This window comes from Lolium perenne, chromosome 3 (assembly GCF_019359855.2).
Source record: "Lolium perenne isolate Kyuss_39 chromosome 3, Kyuss_2.0, whole genome shotgun sequence".
NCBI classification, from domain to species: domain Eukaryota; kingdom Viridiplantae; phylum Streptophyta; class Magnoliopsida; order Poales; family Poaceae; genus Lolium; species Lolium perenne.
Genome location: NC_067246.2, coordinates 74,762,882 through 74,784,053, shown reverse-complemented (window position 1 = coordinate 74,784,053; position 21,172 = coordinate 74,762,882). Strand labels below are relative to the sequence as shown.

The following is a 21,172-nucleotide window of genomic DNA, read 5'->3' as shown; positions in this document are numbered from 1 at the left end:
CCTTTATTTTCTGCAATTCCCTTGAGCTAGTGATGTACTGTGAATCAATCTGTGGCTAGTCCTGTGTAGTGACCATATTTGTTCAGATTAGTTACTCGTGTGTCAGTCCGTGAGACCTCCGAGACTGTACTTTGTTTTCGTTCATGTGTGTTTTGTTAGCCCGTTACTAGTCTCTGTCATCTGAATTTTGTGGTTGTGCTCGCGAAGGTGCAGATCAGAGGCGCTTGCTGTTTCCTTGGATCTTACCTTGGCTTGTGTCTTGTTATTTGTGTATACGTACTGGTTATTTCTTTCATCTCTGCATCCCGCACAAGTGCAGGAACGTGTTTAGTTCCATTCCGTGTTGCATGTCCTCCTGATATATTCCCTCTCCTAATCTTTGCTTCCTCACCTGCTTTAAGTGTTTGCTAGTACATCTGTTTCTTTAAACAACAGTTCAGTTCAGTGTTAATTGGTAAAACGAAAATACAAAAAGAAGCTATTCAGTTCCAGTGAGTAAATTCTCTCCCTTTCTTGAATCTTTGTTTGTTTGTCTTGCCCAGATTAGTTAGTCTAGGTTTATTTTCCCGTAAATCAACATGTTTCATGTGACCTAGCTTTTGAAGGAGATATGCCCTAGAGGCAATAATAAAGTGGTTATTATTTATATCTTTATGTTTATGATAAATGTTTATATATCATGCTAGAATTGTATTAACCGAAACATTAGTACATGTGTGATATGTAGACAAACAAGAAGTCCCTAGTATGCCTCTTAAACTAGCTTGTTGATTAATGGATGATTAGTTTCATAATCATGAACATTGGATGTTATTAATAACAAGGTTATGTCATTGCATGAATGATATAATGGATACACCTAATTAAGCATAGCATAAGATCTCGTCATTAAGTTATTTGCTATAAGCTTTCGATACATAGTTACCTAGTCCTTATGACCATGAGATCATGTAAATCACTTATACCGGAAAGGTACTTTGATTACACCAAACACCACTGCGTAAATGGGTGGCTATAAAGGTGGGATTAAGTATCCGGAAAGTATGAGTTGAGGCATATGGATCAACAGTGGGATTTGTCCATCCCGATGACGGATAGATATACTCTGGGCCCTCTCGGTGGAATGTCGTCTAATGTCTTGCAAGCATATAAAAGAGTTCATAAGAGACCACATACCACGGTACGAGTAAAGAGTACTTGTCAGGAGACGAGGTTGAACAAGGTATAGAGTGATACCGAAGATCAAACCTCGGACAAGTAAAATATCGTGAGACAAAGGGAGTTGGTAATTTATGTGAATGGTTCATTCGATCACTAAAGTCATCGTTGAATATGTGGGAGCCATTATGGATCTCCAGATCCCGCTATTGGTTATTGGTCGGAGTGAGTACTCAACCATGTCCGCATAGTTCTCGAACCGTAGGGTGACACACTTAAAGTTGGATGTTGAAATGGTAGTTCTTGAATTATGGAATGGAGTTCGAATATTTGTTCGGAGTCCCGGATGAGATCCCGGACATCACGAGGAGTTCCGGAATGGTCCGGAGAATAAGATTCATATATAGGATGTCATTTTATGTGAAATAAAATGTCGCGGAAGGTTCTATGGAAGGTTCTAGAAGGTTCTAGAAAAGTCCGGAAGAAACCACCAAGGAAGGTGGAGTCCACAAGGGACTCCACCTCCATGGCCGGCCAGCCCTAGTGGGGGTGGAGTCCCAAGTGGACTCCACCATAGGGGGCCACCACCCCCACATGGGAGGTGGGAATCCCACCTTTGGGTGGGAGTCCTAGTTGGGCTAGGTTTGCCCCTCCTATGGAAGGTTTTGGTTTCCGGTCTAATTCGTAGACTTGTACACCACCACTTTGGATCCACCTATATAATGAGGGGCCAAGGGAGGGGGCCGGCCACCCCAAGACCACAAGCTGGCCGCCCCCCATAGAGTGGCCGGCCACCCCCTCCCAAACCCTAGCTTTGCTCCTCCACTCCATATTGCCCGCATTGCTTAGCGAAGCTCCGCCGGACTTCTACACCGCCACCGACACCACGCCGTCGTGCTGTCGGATTCAAGAGGAGCTACTACTTCCGCTGCCCGCTGGAACGGGGAGGTGGACGTCGTCTTCATCAACAACCGAACGTGTGACCGAGTACGGAGGTGCTGCCCGTTCGTGGCGCCGGAACCGATCGTGATCAAGCTCTTCTACGCGCTTGGGCAAGCGGCAAGTGATCGTCTACCGCAGCAACAAGAGCCTCCTCTTGTAGGCTTTGGAATCTCTTCAAGGGTGAGACTCGATACCCCCTCGTTGCTACCGTCTTCTAGATTGCATCTTGGCTTGGATTGCGTGTTCGCGGTAGGAAAATTTTTGTTTTCTATGCAACGTTATCCTACAAAGGGTATCGCAGCCGTGTCTATGCATAGATGGTTGCACGAGTAGAACACAATGGTTTGTGGGCATTGATGCTCTTGTTATCTTTAGTTTGAGTACTTTGCATCTTTATGGCATAGTGGGATGAAGCGGCTCGGACTAACTTTACATGACCGCGTTCATGAGACTTGTTCCTCGTTCGACATGCAACTTGTATTGCATAAGAGGCTTTGCGGGTGTCTGTCTCTCCTACTATAGTAAAGATTCAATTTACTCTTCTATTGACAACATTAGTATCAATGTTGTGGTTCATGTTCGTAGGTAGATTAGATCTATATCGAAAACCCTAAACCACGTAAAATATGCAAACCAAATTAGAGAGCGTCTAACTTGTTTTTGCAGGGTTTGGTGATGTGATATGGCCATAATGTGATGATGAATATGTATGAGATGATCATTATTGTATTGTGGCAACCGGCAGGAGCCTTATGGTTGTCTTTAAATTTCATGTTGAGTAGTATTTCAAAGTAGTTGTAATAGTTGCTACATGGAGGACAATCATGAAGACGGTGCCATTGACCTTGGTGCTTCGCCGACGATGATGGAGATCATGCCCGAAGATGATGGAGATCATGTCCGTGCTTTGGAGATGAAGATCAAAGGCGCAAAGACAAAAGGGCCATATCATATCACATATGAACTGCATGTGATGTTAATCCTTTTATGCATCTTATTTTGCTTAGATCGCGACGGTAGCATTATAAGATGATCCCTCACTAAAATCTCAAGATAATAAAGTGTTCATCCTTAGTAGCACCGTTATCAAGTCTTATCGTTTCAAGCATCTCGTGATGATCGGATGTGATAGATTCGATAAGTACATACAACGGGTGCAAGACAGCTTTGCACATGCGGATACTAATGTGGCCTTGAAGAGCCTAGCTTGTACATACATGGTCTCGGAACACGTGATACCGAAAGGTAGAGCATGAATCATATGGTTGATATGATGAACACTTTGAGTGTTCGCCATTGAAATCACACCTTTTCTCGTGATGATCGGGTTTAGGTGCGGTGGATTTGGTTCGTGTGATCACTAAGACAATGCGAGGGATATTGTTTTGAGTGGGAGTTCACTTAGGTTTTTAATTATGTTGAATTAAAATTTGAACTCAATATGTCATAAACTTAGTCTAAACTATTGCAAATATATGTTGTAGAGATGGCGTCCCCAATCAATTTTAATCGGTTCCTAGAGAAAGAGAAACTTAAGAGCAACGGTAGCAACTTCACCGATCGGTTCCGTCATGTGAGGATCTTCCTCTCGGCGGAAATCTGCAATTTGTGCTTGATGCACCGCTAGGTGACCCTCCCGCAGAAGATGAATCCGATGAAGTAAAAGCTGTTTACGCGACTCGGAAAACTCGGTACTCTCAAGTTCGGTGTGCCATCCCGTGCGCTCTGGAATCCGATCTTCAAAAACGTTTTGAGCACCATGATCCTCATGAGTTGATGAATGAGCTGAAAGCTATATTCGAGACTCATGCGGCAGTGGAATGCTATGAAGCATCGAAACATTTCTTCACCGTATGATGGAAGAAGGCAGCTCCGTTAGTGAGCACATGCTCGCCATGACCGGGCATGCGAAGAAACTCGGTGACTTGGGAATAGTGATTCCTAACAGATCGGGGATTAATCGTGTCCTTCAATCACCGCCACCAAGTTACAAGAACTTTGTGATGAACTACAATATGCGTAACATGAACAAGGAGTTACTCGAACTCTTTGGCATGCTAAAAGCTGCCGAGATTGAGATCAAGAAAGAGCACCAAGTGTTGATGGTCAACAAGACCACCAGATTTCAAGAAACAGGGCAAGTCTAAGGGAAAATTCAAGAAGGGTGGCAAGAAAGCTGCCACGCCTCCTATGAAACCTAAGAACGGCCCTAAGCCCGATGTCGGGTGCTATTATCGCAAGGAGAAGGGACACCGGAAGCGTAATTGCTCCAAGTATTTGGCAGATCCGAAGAGCGGCCTTGTCAAGAAGAAGAAAGAAGGTATATCTGATATACATGTTATAGATGTTTATCTCACTAGTTCTCGTTCTAGTACCTGGTATTTGATACCGGTTCGGTTGCTCATATTTGTAACTCGAAACAGAACTAAAGAATAAACGACAACCGCTGAAAGATGAAGTGACGATGCGCGTTGGAAATGGATCCAAGGTCAATGTGATCGCAATCGGCACACTTCCTCTACATCTACCTTCGGGATTAGTTTTAAGCCTAAATAATTGCTATTTTGTACTGCGTTGAGCATGAACATTATATCTGGATCTTGTTTAATGCAAGACGGTTATTCATTCAAGTCTGAGAATAATGGTTGTTCTATTTTTATGAATAATATCTTTTATGGTCGAGCACCACAAAAGAATGGCTTATTTCGTTAGATCTCGATAGTAGTGATACGCACATACATAACATTGATGCTAAGCGAATTAAACTTAATGATAATTCTACTTATATGTGGCACTGTCGTCTTGGTCATATTGGAGTGAAACGCATGAAGAAACTCCATACAGATGGATTACTTGAATCACTTGACTTTGAGTCACTTGATAGATGCGAAGCATGTCTAATGGGAAAAATGACAAAGACTCCATTTTCTGGTATGATGGAGCGAGCTACCGACTTATTAGAAATCATACATACCGATGTATGTGGACCAATGAGCGTAGCATCGCGCGGTGGTTATCGTTATGTTCTAACCTTCACAGATGATCTGAGTAGATATGGGTATATCTATTTCATGAAACATAAATCCGAAACTTTCGAGAAGTTTAAGGAATTTCAAAGTGAAGTAGAAAATCAACGTAACAAGAAGATCAAATTTCTACGATCTGATCGTGGAGGTGAATATCTGAGTTATGAGTTTGGCATGCATTTAAAGAAATGCGGAATACTTTCACAATTGACACCGCCGGAACACCTCAACGAAACGGTGTGTCCGAACGTCGTAATCGAACTCTCTTAGATATGGTTCGTAGTATGATGTCTCTTATCGATTTGCCGTTATCATTTTGGAGTTATGCATTAGAGACAGCCGCATTCACTTTAAATAGAGCACCATCAAAATCCGTAGAAACGACACCGTATGAATTATGGTTTAATAAGAAACCTAAGTCATCGTTCCTGAAAGTTTGGGGTTGCGAAGCCTATGTAAAGAAGTTACAACCGGACAAGCTAGAACCCAAAGCGGAGAAATGCGTCTTCATAGGATACCCTAAGGAAACTATAGGGTACACTTTCTATCACAGACCCGAAGGCAAAATCTTTGTTGCTAAGAACGGAACCTTTCTTGAGAAAGAATTTCTCACTAAAGAAGTGACTGGAAGAAAAGTAGAACTCGATGAGATTGATGAATCTATACTCGTTGATCGTAGTAGCGCAAAGACGAAGTTGTACTGCATCGCCTACACCGGCAACGAGAGGAAGCTAATGATAATGATCATGAAACTTCGAACGAGGAAACCATCGAACCTCGCAGATCGACAAGGGAACGTGCCACTCCCGATTGGTATGATCCTTGTCTAAATGTCATGATTGTAGATAACAATGATGAGGACCCCGCGACATATGAAGAAGCGATGATGAGCCCGTATTCTAACAAATGGCAATAAGACATGAAATACTAAATTTGATCCATTTATTATAACTAAGTATTGAATTTAGTATATTTACCTGATAGCCTAATGTCTGTAGATAATAAATGGATCTTCAAGAGAAAAACAGATGCTGATGGTAATATTATCGTCTATAAAGCTCGACTTGTCGCAAAGGGTTTCCGACAAATTCAAGGAGTTGACTACGATGAGACTTTCTCACCTGTAGCGAAGCTAAAATCTGTGAGGATTTTGTTAGCAATAGCTGCATTTTTCGATTATGAGATTTGGCGAGATGGATGTCAAAACGGCGTTCCTTAATGGAGACATTGAGGAAGAGTTGTATATGGTACAACCCAAAGGTTTTGTCGATCCTAAAAATGCTGACAAAGTATGCAAACTTCAGCGTTCAATCTATGGACTGAAGCAAGCATCAAGAAGTTGGAACCGACGCTTTGATAAGGTGATCAAAGACTTCGGGTTTATACAAGGTCATGGAGAGGCCTGTATTTACAAGAAAGTGAGTGGGAGCTCTGTAGCATTCCCGATATTATATGTAGATGACATATTATTGATTGGGAATGATATAGAACTATTAAGCAAGTGTTAAAGGTTATTTGAATAATAGTTTTTCAATGAAAGACCTTGGTGAAGCATCATATATATTAGGCATCAAGATTTATAGAGATAGATCAAGACGCCTAATAGGGCTATCACAGAGTACATATCTGGACAAGATTCTAAAGAAGTTTAGAATGGACGAAAGTAAGAAAGGGTTCTTACCTATGTTACCAGGCAAGGTATTGAGTAAAACTCAAGGACCGGCTACGGCAGAAGAAAGAGAAAGGATGAGTAACATCCCCTATGCCTCGGCAGTAGGATCTATCATGTATGCCATGCTATGTACTAGACCAGATATAGCACATGCTGTTAGTTTGACTAGCAGATATCAAAGTGATCCAGGAATGGAACACTGGACAGCGGTCAAGAATATCCTGAAGTACTTGAAAAGAACTAAGGATATGTTTCTTTGTTATGGAGGTGACCAAGAGCTTGTTGTAAACGGTTACACCGATGCAAGTTGGAACACTGATCCTGATGACTCTAAGTCACAATCTGGGTACGTGTTTATATTGAATGGTGCTGCAGTAAGCTGGGCAAGCTCGAAGCAGTGCACGGTGGCGAAGTCTTCAACAGAATCGGAGTACATAGCGGCTTCAGAGGCTTCATCAGAAGCGGTATGGATGAAGAGGTTCATTGTAGAGCTCGGTGTGGTTCCTAGTGCATTGGACCCATTAATCATTTACTGTGATAACATGGGTGCCATCGCCAATGCACAAGAGCCAAGGTCACACAAGAGGCTGAAGCATATCAAGCTGCGTTATCACTCGATTCGCGAGTACATCGAAGATGGAGAAGTAAAGATTTGCAAAGTACACACTGATCTGAATGTAGCAGATCCGTTGACTAAAGCTCTCCCTAGGGCAAAGCATGACCAACACCATATTGCCATGGGTTTTTGGTATATTACAATGTAATCTAGATTATTGACTCTAGTGCAAGTGGGAGATCAAGGAGATATGCCCTAGAGGCAATAATAAAGTGGTTATTATTTATATCTTTATGTTTATGATAAATGTTTATATATCATGCTAGAATTGTATTAACCGAAACATTAGTACATGTGTGATATGTAGACAAACAAGAAGTCCCTAGTATGCCTCTTAAACTAGCTTGTTGATTAATGGATGATTAGTTTCATAATCATGAACATTGGATGTTATTAATAACAAGGTTATGTCATTGTATGAATGATATAATGGATACACCTAATTAAGCGTAGCATAAGATCTCGTCATTAAGTTATTTGCTATAAGCTTTCGATACATAGTTACCTAGTCCTTATGACCATGAGATCATGTAAATCACTTATACCGGAAAGGTACTTTGATTACACCAAACACCACTGCGTAAATGGGTGGCTATAAAGGTGGGATTAAGTATCCGGAAAGTATGAGTTGAGGCATATGGATCAACAAAGTGGGATTTGTCCATCCCGATGACGGATAGATATACTGGGGCCCTCTCGGTGGAATGTCGTCTAATGTCTTGCAAGCATATAAAAGAGTTCATAAGAGACCACATACCACGGTACGAGTAAAGAGTACTTGTCAGGAGACGAGGTTGAACAAGGTATAGAGTGATACCGAAGATCAAACCTCGGACAAGTAAAATATCGTGAGACAAAGGGAGTTGGTAATTTATGTGAATGGTTCATTCGATCACTAAAGTCATCGTTGAATATGTGGGAGCCATTATGGATCTCCAGATCCCGCTATTGGTTATTGGTCGGAGTGAGTACTCAACCATGTCCGCATAGTTCTCGAACCGTAGGGTGACACACTTAAAGTTGGATGTTGAAATGGTAGTTCTTGAATTATGGAATGGAGTTCGAATATTTGTTCGGAGTCCCGGATGAGATCCCGGACATCACGAGGAGTTCCGGAATGGTCCGGAGAATAAGATTCATATATAGGATGTCATTTTATGTGAAATAAAATGTCGCGGAAGGTTCTATGGAAGGTTCTAGAAGGTTCTAGAAAAGTCCAGAAGAAACCACCAAGGAAGGTGGAGTCCACAAGGGACTCCACCTCCATGGCCGGCCAGCCCTAGTGGGGGTGGAGTCCCAAGTGGACTCCACCATAGGGGGCCGGCCACCCCCCACATGGGAGGTGGGAATCCCACCTTTGGGTGGGAGTCCTAGTTGGGCTAGGTTTGCCCCCTCCTATGGAAGGTTTTGGTTTCGGGTCTTATTCGAAGACTTGGACACCAACACTTGGGATCCACCTATATAATGAGGGGCCAAGGGAGGGGGCCGGCCACCCCAAGACCACAAGCTGGCCGCCCCCCATAGAGTGGCCGGCCACCCCCTCCCAAACCCTAGCTTTGCTCCTCCACTCCATATTGCCCGCATTGCTTAGCGAAGCTCCGCCGGACTTCTACACCGCCACCGACACCACGCCGTCGTGCTGTCGGATTCAAGAGGAGCTACTACTTCCGCTGCCCGCTGGAACGGGGAGGTGGACGTCGTCTTCATCAACAACCGAACGTGTGACCGAGTACGGAGGTGCTGCCCGTTCGTGGCGCCGGAACCGATCGTGATCAAGATCTTCTACGCGCTTTTGCAAGCGGCAAGTGATCGTCTACCGCAGTAACAAGAGCCTCCTCTTGTAGGCTTTGGAATCTCTTCAAGGGTGAGACTCGATACCCCCTCGTTGCTACCGTCTTCTAGATTGCATCTTGGCTTGGATTGCGTGTTCGCGGTAGGAAATTTTTTGTTTTCTATGCAACGTTATCCTACAGCTTTAGCCAAAACTCTATTGTGGATGGACTAGTCCCTGCGGAGAACATGACAACCTGCAGATTGGGCGTAATACCCACTGCTATATTTTGCATAGATCATTTTGGCGCCGTTGCCGGGGACTAGTGTCGAGCTATCGTGTGAGGTTAGAGACTAGGTTTAGTGTAGCTTGTTTAATTTTTCAGTAACATTTGTTTCTGTGTTTCTCTTATCTCTTTGATTTTTGTTGCTTCGGCTTATTAGAGTACTAACCCTCTTACCATTGTTAGCTATTTGTGAGTGCGTGCAGCAAACTAAATACAGTAGATCCAAGTGGAATGTTATATGCAACCAGAAGATTCAGACGGTCTAGCCCCTTTTGACCCAGAAATTGAGAGGACCTTCCGCGAGAGAAGAAAAGCATTGAAGTTACAGAACAAGGCCTTGAAGATGGGAGACAAGATTTTGTGTGATCTATGGATTCCTCATGACCTATGCCCAGAAGGAGATCAACCTGGCATTCCAGCCAACAATTTCGAGCTTAAGCCTGCTTTGATTTCTATGATTCAGCATAACCAGTTTGGTGGCTCAGGGCTGGAGAGCCCTCACACCCATATCAGGAATTTCTTGGAGTACTGTAATACTCTGAAATACAATGGAGTGCCTCACGACTACATCAAGATGCAGTTGTTCCCCTTTTCATTGAGAGATGGCGCCAAACATTGGTTCCATGCTATGCCTCCTCATCAGAAGGACACTTGGGCACATCTCTTACATGCGTTCTATGGAAGATATTTTCCACCCACCAAAGCAGCTGAGTACCACGACAAGATAAATAGATTTATCCAGTTTGATGGTGAAAGCCTATATGATGCATGGCAAAGGTATCAAGGTTTGATCAAGATGTGTCCTAATCACGGACAAGAACCATGGTTACTATTGCAGACCTTTTACAAGGGCCTTACGTCCCAAACCAGAGCCCATGTAGATTCGGCTGCAGGCGGAGGCATAATGAACAAAACTCTAGTTGAAGCAACTGAATTCATTGAAAGGATGGCATCTCATGATTTCTCCTGGACAAACGATAGAGCACTGCACAACCCTCTGCCCGGAATTCACAAGATTTCCCAACCTAACTCAGTTGCAGCCCAATTGGAAGCTATCACTAAACAGTTGTCTAGCATCGTGTCTGATTCATCGTCCGTAGTCTCGGTAGTTCAGTCCATTGGAAACTGTCAAGCTTGTGGAAATGCAGGGCACCAGACTCATGAATGTATGTCATTTGCTTCTGGGGATCCAGTAGTGTCAGAAGTGGCTTATGCACAAGGACAGAGCCCCTTTTCTCAAAGCTATAATCCCAATTGGAAGAACCATCCAAATTTGTCGTATAAGAATCCTTCACCATTCAACTCTGGACAGAATCAAGCTCTGAGCTACAAGCAGCCAAGCAATGGCAGTATGGCATCATATCCATCCTCTGCTGCAGGATACAATAACCAAAACAGTCAATATGTTCAGAATTCAGAGATGAAGGAATTTATGATACAGCAGCAGGCTATGATGAATGGATTACATGAAACCATCAAGAAACAGTCAGAAACCTTCCTTAGCACCATACAACAGCTAGCTGCTAGATTGCCACCGGCCCCAATACAGGATGCCCGACTACCTTCACAAACAGAAGCCAATCCTAAGGGATAGTGTGGTTCTATTTCTGTTGTTGATGCGGTGACTACAAGGAGTGGTTTAACTACAAGTCCTATCCTCGCAAACCCCCCTGTGCTACTATATGTTACACCCGCACTGAGAACAGCCCTTGTACATGACTCTGTTTCACCACAACCAATGCAAGAAAAGGAAAAGGGGAAGGAACCTCAACATGATAAGGAGAAGCCACCAATGCAATTGGAGACAAGTATTCCAGTAAAAATTCCTTTTCCAGAGCATCAAGAGAAAAACAAAGATGACAAACAATTTGCTAGGTTCCTAGAAAAGATGAAGGAAGTGCAAGTCACTATCCCCATCTTGGATGCTGTTCTCCATGTGCCTATGTATGCAAAGTTCTTCAAGGAATTAATTTCCAAGAAAAGAAATTTGGAGGAGGCAGATGTGGTAACCATGACGAGACAATGCAGTGTTGTCCTACAACGTGCCTTACCTGAAAAATTGGAAGACCCGGGCAGCTTTACCATTCCATGCAACATTGGCACCAAACATTTAAGGGCCTTATGTGATTTGGGTTCTAGTGTTAGTGTTTTGCCCCTATCTGTGAGTAGCCAAATGGGACTTGGAGAACTGAGACCAACAGCCATGACACTTCAGTTAGCCGACAGATCTCTCAAGAAGCCCTCTGGAATTCTACGTGATGTGCCGGTTGTCATTGATAAATTCGCTTACCCTGTGGATTTTGTAGTACTGGAAATGGAAGATCCATCAGAGGTGGTTATACTGGGCAGAGCATTCTTGCCACTGCAGGAGCAATAATTGATGTTAAGGGCTCGACCATTAAACTTCGGTTTGGGAATGAGGACATCTTGTTTGACATGAAACACGCTTCCCACCTGCCTGCTATTAACAGTGACTGCTACTCAATTGATGTGGTGGACAGTTGCGTAAAACAATCTCACAAGGAATGCGGCAACCAGGTGGAGTTTGATGAGATCCTGCTACAACAACTAGAAAAGGAATTCATTGAAGAAACATTCTTGTTTGAGCAAGTGGACGAGGTGGAGATTCTAGAACCCAAAGCCAAGAAGGTCGAACTCAAACCCTTGCCTGACCATGTCAAGTATCAGTTTCTAGACAGTGATGAAAGAAGCCCAGTCATTGTTAGTTCACTACTAAATGCTGAGCAAAATGAAGGACTGCTACACCTACTCAGAAGGCACAAGAAAATAATTGGTTATGCAATTGAAGATATGATAGGTATTGATCCTTCGATTTGCACCCATAGGATATACTTGGAGGAAGGAAGCATTCCAGTCAAAGAGCATCAACGTAGATTAAATCCCCAAATGCATGAAGTTTCGAAGAAGGAAGTACTGAAACTACTAGGGGCAGATATAATATATCCTATCTCGGATAGTGAATGGGTTAGCCCGGTACATGTTGTACCGAAGAAGAGTGGCATCACCCTAGAAGAAATAGCTCCTGAACAAGATACTCCAGCTAAAAAGATTGCTAAATGGAGATTAGTCACTGATTATAGGAAATTGAATAAAGCAACCAGGAAGGACCACTTTCCCTTACCTTTCATTGATCAGATGTTGGAGAGACTAGCAGGCCATAAATACTTCTGCTACCTTGATGGGTACTCAGGGTTCTTGCAAATTCCTATCCACCCCAAAGACCAAGAAAAAACCACCTTCACCTGTCCCTATGGAACCTTTGCATACAAGAGACTACCTTTCGGGTTATGTAATGCCCCTGGCACATTTCAGAGATGCATGCTCTCCATCTTCTCGGACTTAATTGAAAGCAAAATGGAAGTGTTCATGGACGACTTCACCGTCTATGGCCATAGCTTCGAAGAATGCTTGAATAACTTGGAATTGGTACTAGAAAGGTGCTCTCAGCATAATCTGGTGCTAAACTGGGAAAAATGCCACTTCCTTGTTAATGAAGGTATTGTCCTAGGTCACTTGATATCTGGAAAAGGGATTGAGGTAGATAAGGCAAAAGTGGAAGTTATTGCTAGACTTCCCCCGCCAACCAATGTCAAGGGAATAAGAAGCTTCCTAGGCCACGCTGGCTTCTATAGGAGATTCATCAAGGATTTCTCCAAAATCGCTAAACCATTGACAAATCTGCTCAACAATGATGTCACCTTCCTCTTTGATGAGAATTGTATGCAAGCCTTTGAAAGGCTGAAGAGGGCCCTGATATCAGCTCCAGTGGTACAACCACCTGATTGGACTATTCCCTTTGAAATCATGTGCGATGCCAGCGACTTCTCAGTCGGAGCAGTCCTAGGATAGAGGAAGGGCAAGGAAACTCATGTAATATATTATGCCAGCAAGACACTGAATGATGCTCAAGTCAAATACACTACAACAGAAAAGGAGCTATTGGCGATCATCTATGCTTTTGACAAGTTCAGACCATATTTGGTGGGCAACAAGTGCACAGTGTATACTGACCATGCAGCCATCAGACACTTGATGAGCAAAAAGGATGCCAAGCCTAGGCTCATTCGGTGGATCCTTATGCTTCAAGAATTTGATATCGAAATTAAGGACAAAAGTGGTGCAGAGAACCTCGTGGCCGATCACTTGTCCAGACTACCTGACATAATGCCGGAGCAGTCGGAAATTCACGACTATCTGCCAGGGGAACAGTTGCTGCAAATCTCTGAATCTTCAAGGAAATCCCCTTGGTATGCAGACCTAGTGAACTACCTTGTCTGTGGTATCTATCCCCCTGATGCCACTCACCAACAGAAAAAGAAATTCCTACATGAAGCCAAGTATTTCTATTGGGATGAACCATATATCTACAAACATTGTGCTGATGGGATAATAAGGAAATGTGTCCCAGAAGAGGAGGTCAAGCAAGTTATAGAACACTGTCATTCCTCACCCTATGGTGGACATGCGAGCACCTCAAAAACTCAAGCCAAGGTCTTACAGGCAGGATTCTATTGGCCCAACATGTTCAAGGACATTCACCAACGAATCAAAATGTGTGATCCTTGTCAGAGAAGAGGAAAAATAGGAAGACGGCATGAAATGCCACAGAAAGGGATTTTGGAGGTTGAGCTGTTCGATGTATGGGGAATCGACTATGTTGGCCCTCTTCCTTCTTCTAAGGGTTACAAGTTTATACTAGTAGCAGTTGATTATGTATCAAAATGGGTGGAGGCAGTTCCAACTGTTAATGCTGATGCCAAGTCTGTTTGCAAATTGTTCAAGCAAGTTATTTTTCCAAGATTTGGAGTCCCTCGCATTGTCATAAGCGATGGTGGCACTCACTTCAACAACAATCAATTTGAGGCTCTGCTCGCTAAATATGGTGTTCATAACCACAGAGTCACCACACCATACCACCCGCAAGCTAATGGACAAGTGGAGTTGTCAAACAGGGAAATAAAACAAATCCTAGAGAAGACAGTCTCTACCTCCAGAATAGATTGGTCATCCAAGCTACATGATGCTTTATGGGCATATAGGACTGCATATAAAACTCCTATTGGCATGTCACCCTTTAGATTAGTCTATGGAAAGGCCTGTCACTTACCAGTCGAGCTCGAGCATAAAGCAGATTGGGCCATTAGGAAACTGAACATGGATATGAAGAAATCTGGAGAACAGAGAAAACTTCAGATTTGTGAACTAGATGAACTAAGGCTGGATGCCTATGAGAGTTCAAGAATTTACAAGGAGAAGCAAAAGAAAGTTCATGATAGGCATATCTTGAGAAGGAAATTCCAACAAGGAGAGTTGGTCTTGGTCTATGATTCAAAGTTCCACCTCTTCCCTGGTAAATTCAAATCAAGATGGTATGGGCCTTGCACAGTCAGGAGAGTAATGGAAAATGGAGCCATCGAAGTTCAAAGCCCATCCCAAGGAAGATTCTTGGTCAATGGACAAAGACTCAAGCACTATCTACCAGGTGACAGTATGCTGATGGATAAGGAAGAACCTGAAGATGAAAATAAAGGAGAAACTTGGAATGAGAACCCAGGGACTCCACCACCTTCTCCTACATGACGAGCTGCGCCATAGGTCCAGCTTAAGACCATAAAGAAGCACTGCACAGGAGGCAACCTGTGATATAGTTATATATCCTTTTTCAATTCCTTACTATATAATTTATATCCTTCTTTCAGTTTTTATTACTTATTCACATAATCCATTTCCTGCTTCCACTTTGTGGCCGTATGCCCTTTCAGATAGGTTAAATTAGGCATCAGGCACAACAAGGACAAAGGACGAGGAGTCATTAATTGTGGAAATTCTAGGCAAATGCCCGGTGAGCTGTTTCATACCCAAGTCGCCTAGTATTATCACTTACTGAGTTGGGGGAGGTTTTGTGTTTAATCGCTTTACTAAAAGCTCTGCGTCCTAAACCGTTGTTGGTCAAAAACCTTGTCCCATTTCATTGTTCCAGTATTACACTATCCAAGCCTAGTTGACAAATCTTCTTGGTTCGATGTTGAATGGTTCTTTACTATGCATCCTAAGCTGTTACTGCAAGTGACTTTTCTCCAATTACCTAATGAAAATCACCTGAACATTGGTGAACGGATTGTTTAAGAGATGCACTGGAATTTCATTTGTTTTGCCTTAGAGTCAGCTGAAACTGAACCCAGCTGAGTGTTGCGGCCCTGGTCGGAGCACTGGGGACTGTGGAGATGTTTTAGTGGCAATCTTGGTTGTTCCAAGCTAACACAAAACTAGTCTTGAACCCAGCTGGGTGTTGCGGCTCTGGTCGGAACACTTGAACTGAGGGGAATGGACGCTAACACATTACACTAACAGTTCAAAAAAAATGTGATTTTTCATCTAACACTCCTGTGCTCAGCTGGGTGTTGCGGCTTGGGTCGGAGCACTTGGACCGAGAGACGGAGACTAAGAAATTACCCCTGTGTTCAGCTGGGTGTTGCGGCTTGGGTCGGAACACTTGGACTGGGAGATGGGGGCTAACTATTTCTTGCTGAAGAATTTTGGCTGGCCAACTCTAAAAAGAAATTTGTGTGAACTGTTTGGAATATCTAAATAGAGAAAGAAGCCAATTGACCAAGTTACAAGTATATACTGTGTGAAGCGAAAAAATGAAAATGGTTGTTGTGCTCAGTTTCTTTTTCATTCAGTTACTTCTCTCACTGCTAATTCCAGTTTTTACAGCTCAGTTTGTTAGATTCTTTTGCAAAATGGTAGTTCCAAAATCTTTGTGAACGGTTGCATTCACCTTTATTCTTGTTGCTTACTTTGGGTGATTGCATTAAACTTACTAGCAGTACACAGCTTAGCATGAGTAGTACATTCTCATTCTACATTTGCAACTAGAGTTTTGTCAATTATAGTCTTGGATTTTGTAATTCTACTTGGGCATTGCTAGTTTGTTGATTTGCTTGGGACAAGCAAAGGTTTAAGTGTGGGGGTATGATATACATCATATAAATACTCATTTCTACCCATTTGCTGTGTCATTTCTGGATATTTTCCCCATGTTTTCCACTTTATTTACAACATAAATGGACAAGAGAAGGGTTTGACTAGCCTATGAATATGCTTTGCAGGAATGGGCGAAAAAGGCCCTAAACTCTCTCTGTGTCAAGCAATACATACTGAGAAGGATCATCTTGTGGAGGAAGAATAGAAGATGAGGGGTGGAGCTGCAAATTTCCTGATCAGACCAAGTGAAAGGGGAGCCACGGGTTCCATTCCCAAGTGTGCCTGGCTTCAATCCCTAATCCCCCCCCCAAAAGGCTCCTGCTCCACCTCCAGCCTTCGCCGCGGCCAGGCCAGCGCGGCGACGCGCCACCGAACCATCGATCCGCCACAACGACGTCCCCTGCATCACCGACCCCGCTGCTCGTCACCAACCGGGGGATCGACGATGAAGACGGCCGCGACCAGAACGGCTCCTTTTCCAGCGTCCCCTGCTGCTCTGCTAACTCTACTCTCCGGCTGTTGATCAAGAGCGACCAGAAGAACTCCATCCTCTACTCCCCTGCTGATCCTCGTCACCAACAACCTGAAGCCCACCCTTGGTTGACTCCGTCGATTCTTTCCCCCACTTTATTTTCTGCAATTCCCTTGAGCTAGTGATGTACTGTGAATCAATCTGTGGCTAGTCCTGTGTAGTGACCATATTTGTTCAGATTAGTTACTCGTGTGTCAGTCCGTGAGACCTCCGAGACTGTACATTGTTTTCGTTCATGTGTGTTTTGTTAGCCCGTTACTAGTCTCTGTCATCTGAATTTTGTGGTTGTGTGATACGTCTCCGACGTATCGATAATTTCTTATGTTCCATGCCACATTATTGATGTTATCTACATGTTTTATGCACACTTTATGTCATATTCGTGCACTTTCTGGAACTAACCTATTAACAAGATGCCGAAGTGCCGATTCTTTGTTTCTGCTGTTTTTGGTTTCAGAAATCCTAGTAAGGAAATATTCTCGGAATTGGACGAAATCAACGCCCGGGGGCCTATTTTTCCACGAAGCTTCCGTAAGTCCGAAGACGAAACGAAGTGGGGCCACGGGGTGCCCAAACCCTAGGGCGGCGCGGCCCACCCCCTGGCCGCGCCGGCCCGTGGTCCGGGGCCCCTGTGCCCTCCCCGACTTGCCCTTCCGCCTACTTAAAGCCTCCGTGACGAAACCCCCGCATCGAGAGCCACGATACGGAAAACCTTCCAGAGACGCCGCCAACGCCGATCCCATCTCGGGGGATCCAGGAGATCGCCTCCGGCACCCTGCCGGAGAGGGGAATCATCTCCCGGAGGACTCTACACCGCCATGGTCGCCTCCGGTGTGATGTGTGAGTAGTCTACCCCTGTACTATGGGTCCATAGCAGTAGCTAGATGGTTGTCTTCTCCCCATTGTGCTATCATTGTCGGATCTTGTGAGCTGCCTAACATGATCAAGATCATCTATCTGTAATTCTATATGTTGCGTTTGTTGGGATCCGATGAATAGAGAATACTTGTTATGTTGATTATCAAAGTTATATCTATGTGTTGTTTATGATCTTGCATGCTTTCCGTTACTAGTAGATGCTCTGGCCAAGTAGATGCTTGTAACTCCAAGAGGGAGTACTTATGCTCGATAGTGGGTTCATGCCTGCATTGACACCGGGACAAGGATGTAAAGTTCTAAGGTTGTGTTGTGCTGTTGCCACTAGGGATAAAACATTGATGCTATGTCTAAGGATGTAGTTGTTGATTACATTACGCACCATACTTAATGCAATTGTCTGTTGCTTTGCAACTTAATACTGGAGGGGGTTCGGATGATAACCTGAAGGTGGAATTTTTAGGCATAGATGCAGTTGGATGGCGGTCTATGTACTTTGTCGTAATGCCCAATTAAATCTCACTATACTCATTATGATATGTATGTGCATGGTCATGCCCTCTTTATTTGTCAATTGCCCAACTGTAATTTGTTCACCCAACATGCTGTTCATCTTATGGGAGAGACACCTCTAGTGAACTGTGGACCCCGGTCCAATTCTCTTTACTGAAATACAATCTACTGCAATACTTGTTCTACTGTTTTCTGCAAACAATCATCTTCCACACAATACGGTTAACTCTTTGTTACAGCAAGCCGGTGAGATTGACAACCTCACTGTTTCGTTGGGGCAAAGTACTTTGGTTGTGTTGTGCAGGTTCCACGTTGGCGCCGGAATCCCTGGTGTTGCGCCGCACTACATCTCGCCGCCATCAACCTTCAACGTGCTTCTTGACTCCTACTGGTCCGATTAAACCTTGGTTTCTTATCGAGGAAACTTGCCGCTGTGCGCATCACACCTTCCTCTTGGGGTTCCCAACGGACGTGCCAACCACACGCATCAAGCAAATTTCTGGCGCCGTTGCCGGGGAGATCAAGACACGCTGCAAGGGGAGTCTCCACTTCTCAATCTCTTTACTTTGTTTTTGTCTTGCTTAGTTTTATTTACTACTTTGTTTGCTGCACTAAATCAAAATACAAAAAAAATTAGTTGCTAGTTTTACTTTATTTGCTATCTTGTTTGCTATATCGAAAACACACAAAAAAAATTTAGTTACTTGCATTTACCTTATCTAGTTTGCTTTATTTATTTGTCTTGCACTCTATATTAAAAATACAAAAAAAAAATTTAGTTACTTTTGTTACCATGTCTAGCTCTGAACCTGTTACTTCTTCGCCTGAAGAATTAGTCTTCACTTTTAAACAAGGGGATGAGGAGAGTTTTAAGGATGCTTGGTCTAGAATTTTTACTTCTTATCGTAAAACTGAACCTCAAATGACTCTAAGTTTGCTCCTTAGTAATTTTTATTTTGGTCTTATGGTTCGCTATAGATATGCTTTGGATACTTTAGTGGGAGGAGATTTCCTTCATTGCAATGGGGATCAAGCTTTTAATGCCATAAAGAAGTTGGTTGCATCACATGATTCAGCTAATAACTTTGATTCAGCCCTCACTAGCATATATAGTAGATTAAATAATCTCGAGATAAGTACATCTCGCTTGAATGATAACTATTGCCACGTTCGTAATCGTCTTGAACAAGTTTTAGTGAACTCTAAACTCTCATTGTGGGATCCCACGTTAAAATTGTTATCGGTGATCGAACTCTCCATGCCTACTGTGATATTATGTATGAATTTTGCCTTATGCCTGAAAGTATTTATAAATCTTTGAAACTTTGGGGAGTTGATGAAGGAGGAGAAGAAATAACTCTCATTGATAACTCTACTATAGTTCCTAAAGGAATAGCCGCAGGTGTGCATACAACCATTCTTGGAAGGACAATATCCATTGATTATCTTGTTATTGAAACAGGAAAACTCACACTTGGAAGATCCCTGCTGAAACTATTGGGAGCAGTCATTGATGTTGGAGAAGGCACTCTGAAATTCACCTCTATACCGGGGGGAAATCATATATTTCCTAAACCCAAAGGAAAGAAAAACAATAAGAAAGGTAAGGGTAAAGCCCAAGGTAAGGTTGACACAACATCTCTTGATAATACTTGATACACACTTTCTGCGCCTAGCTGAAAGGCGTTAAAGAAAAGCGCTTATGGGAGACAACCCATGTTTTTACCTACAGTACTTTGTTTTTATTTTGTGTCTTGGAAGTTGTTTACTACTGTAGCAACCTCTCCTTATCTTAGTTTTGTGTTTTGTTGTGCCAAGTTAAGCCGTTGATAGAAAAGTAAGTACTAGATTTGGATTACTGCACAGTTCCAGATATCTTTGCTGTCACGAATCTGGGTCCACCTCCCTGTAGGTAGCTCAGAAAATTAATCCAATTTACGTGCATGATCCTCAGATATGTACGCAACTTTCATTCAATTTGAGCATTTTCATTTGAGCAAGTCTGGTACCATTTTAAAATTCATCAATACGAACTGTTCTGTTTTGACAGATTCTGCCTTTTATTTCGCATTGCCTCTTTTGCTATGTTGGATGAATTTCTTTGATCCACTAATGTCCAGTAGCATTATGCAATGTCCAGAAGTGTTAAGAATGATTGTGTCACCTCTGAATATGTCAATTTATATTGTGCACTAACCCTCTAATGAGTTGTTTCGAGTTTGGTGTGGAGGAAGTTTTCAAGGATCAAGAGAGGAGTATGATGCAACATGATCAAGGAGAGTGAAAGCTCTAAGCTTGGGGATGCCCCGGTGGTGCACCCCTGTATATATTAAGAAGACTCAAGCGTCTAAGCTTGGGGATGCCTTGCATCCCCTTCTTCATCGACAACATTATCAGGTTCCTCCCCTGAAACTATATTTTTATTCCATCACATCTTATGTGCTTTTTCTTGGAGCGTCGGTTTGTTTTTGTTTTTGTTTTGTTTGAATAAAATGGATCCTAGCATTCACTTTATGGGAGAGAGACACGCTCCGCTGTAGCATATGGACAAGTATGTCCTTGGTTTCTACTCATAGTATTCATGGCGAAGTTTCTCCTTCGTTAAATTGTTATATGGTTGGAATTGGAAAATGATACATATAGTAATTGCTATTAATGTCTTGGCTAATGTGATACTTGGCAATTGTTGTGCTCATGATTAAGCTCTTGCATCATATGCTTTGCACCCATTAATGAAGAAATACATCGAGCATGCTAAAATTTGGTTTGCAT

At 43.0% G+C, this 21,172-nt stretch overlaps 1 protein-coding gene and 1 non-coding gene across 2 annotated transcripts; one reads left to right on the top strand and one right to left on the bottom strand.

Annotated features, from left to right (window-relative positions):
* Nucleotides 1–10,183: 10,183 nt before the first annotated feature.
* LOC127346260 (small nucleolar RNA R71) lies at nucleotides 10,184–10,287 on the bottom strand. The gene has a single exon (XR_007879430.1). It is a non-coding gene; the product is annotated as a small nucleolar RNA R71 (small nucleolar RNA).
* Nucleotides 10,288–11,209: 922 nt separating this feature from the next.
* On the top strand, nucleotides 11,210–11,848 carry LOC139837914 (uncharacterized). Its single transcript, XM_071827233.1, has one exon. It carries the CDS (start codon nucleotides 11,210–11,212, stop codon nucleotides 11,846–11,848), a length of 639 nt encoding a protein of 212 aa, XP_071683334.1.
* The last annotated feature ends 9,324 nt before the right edge of the window (nucleotides 11,849–21,172 follow it).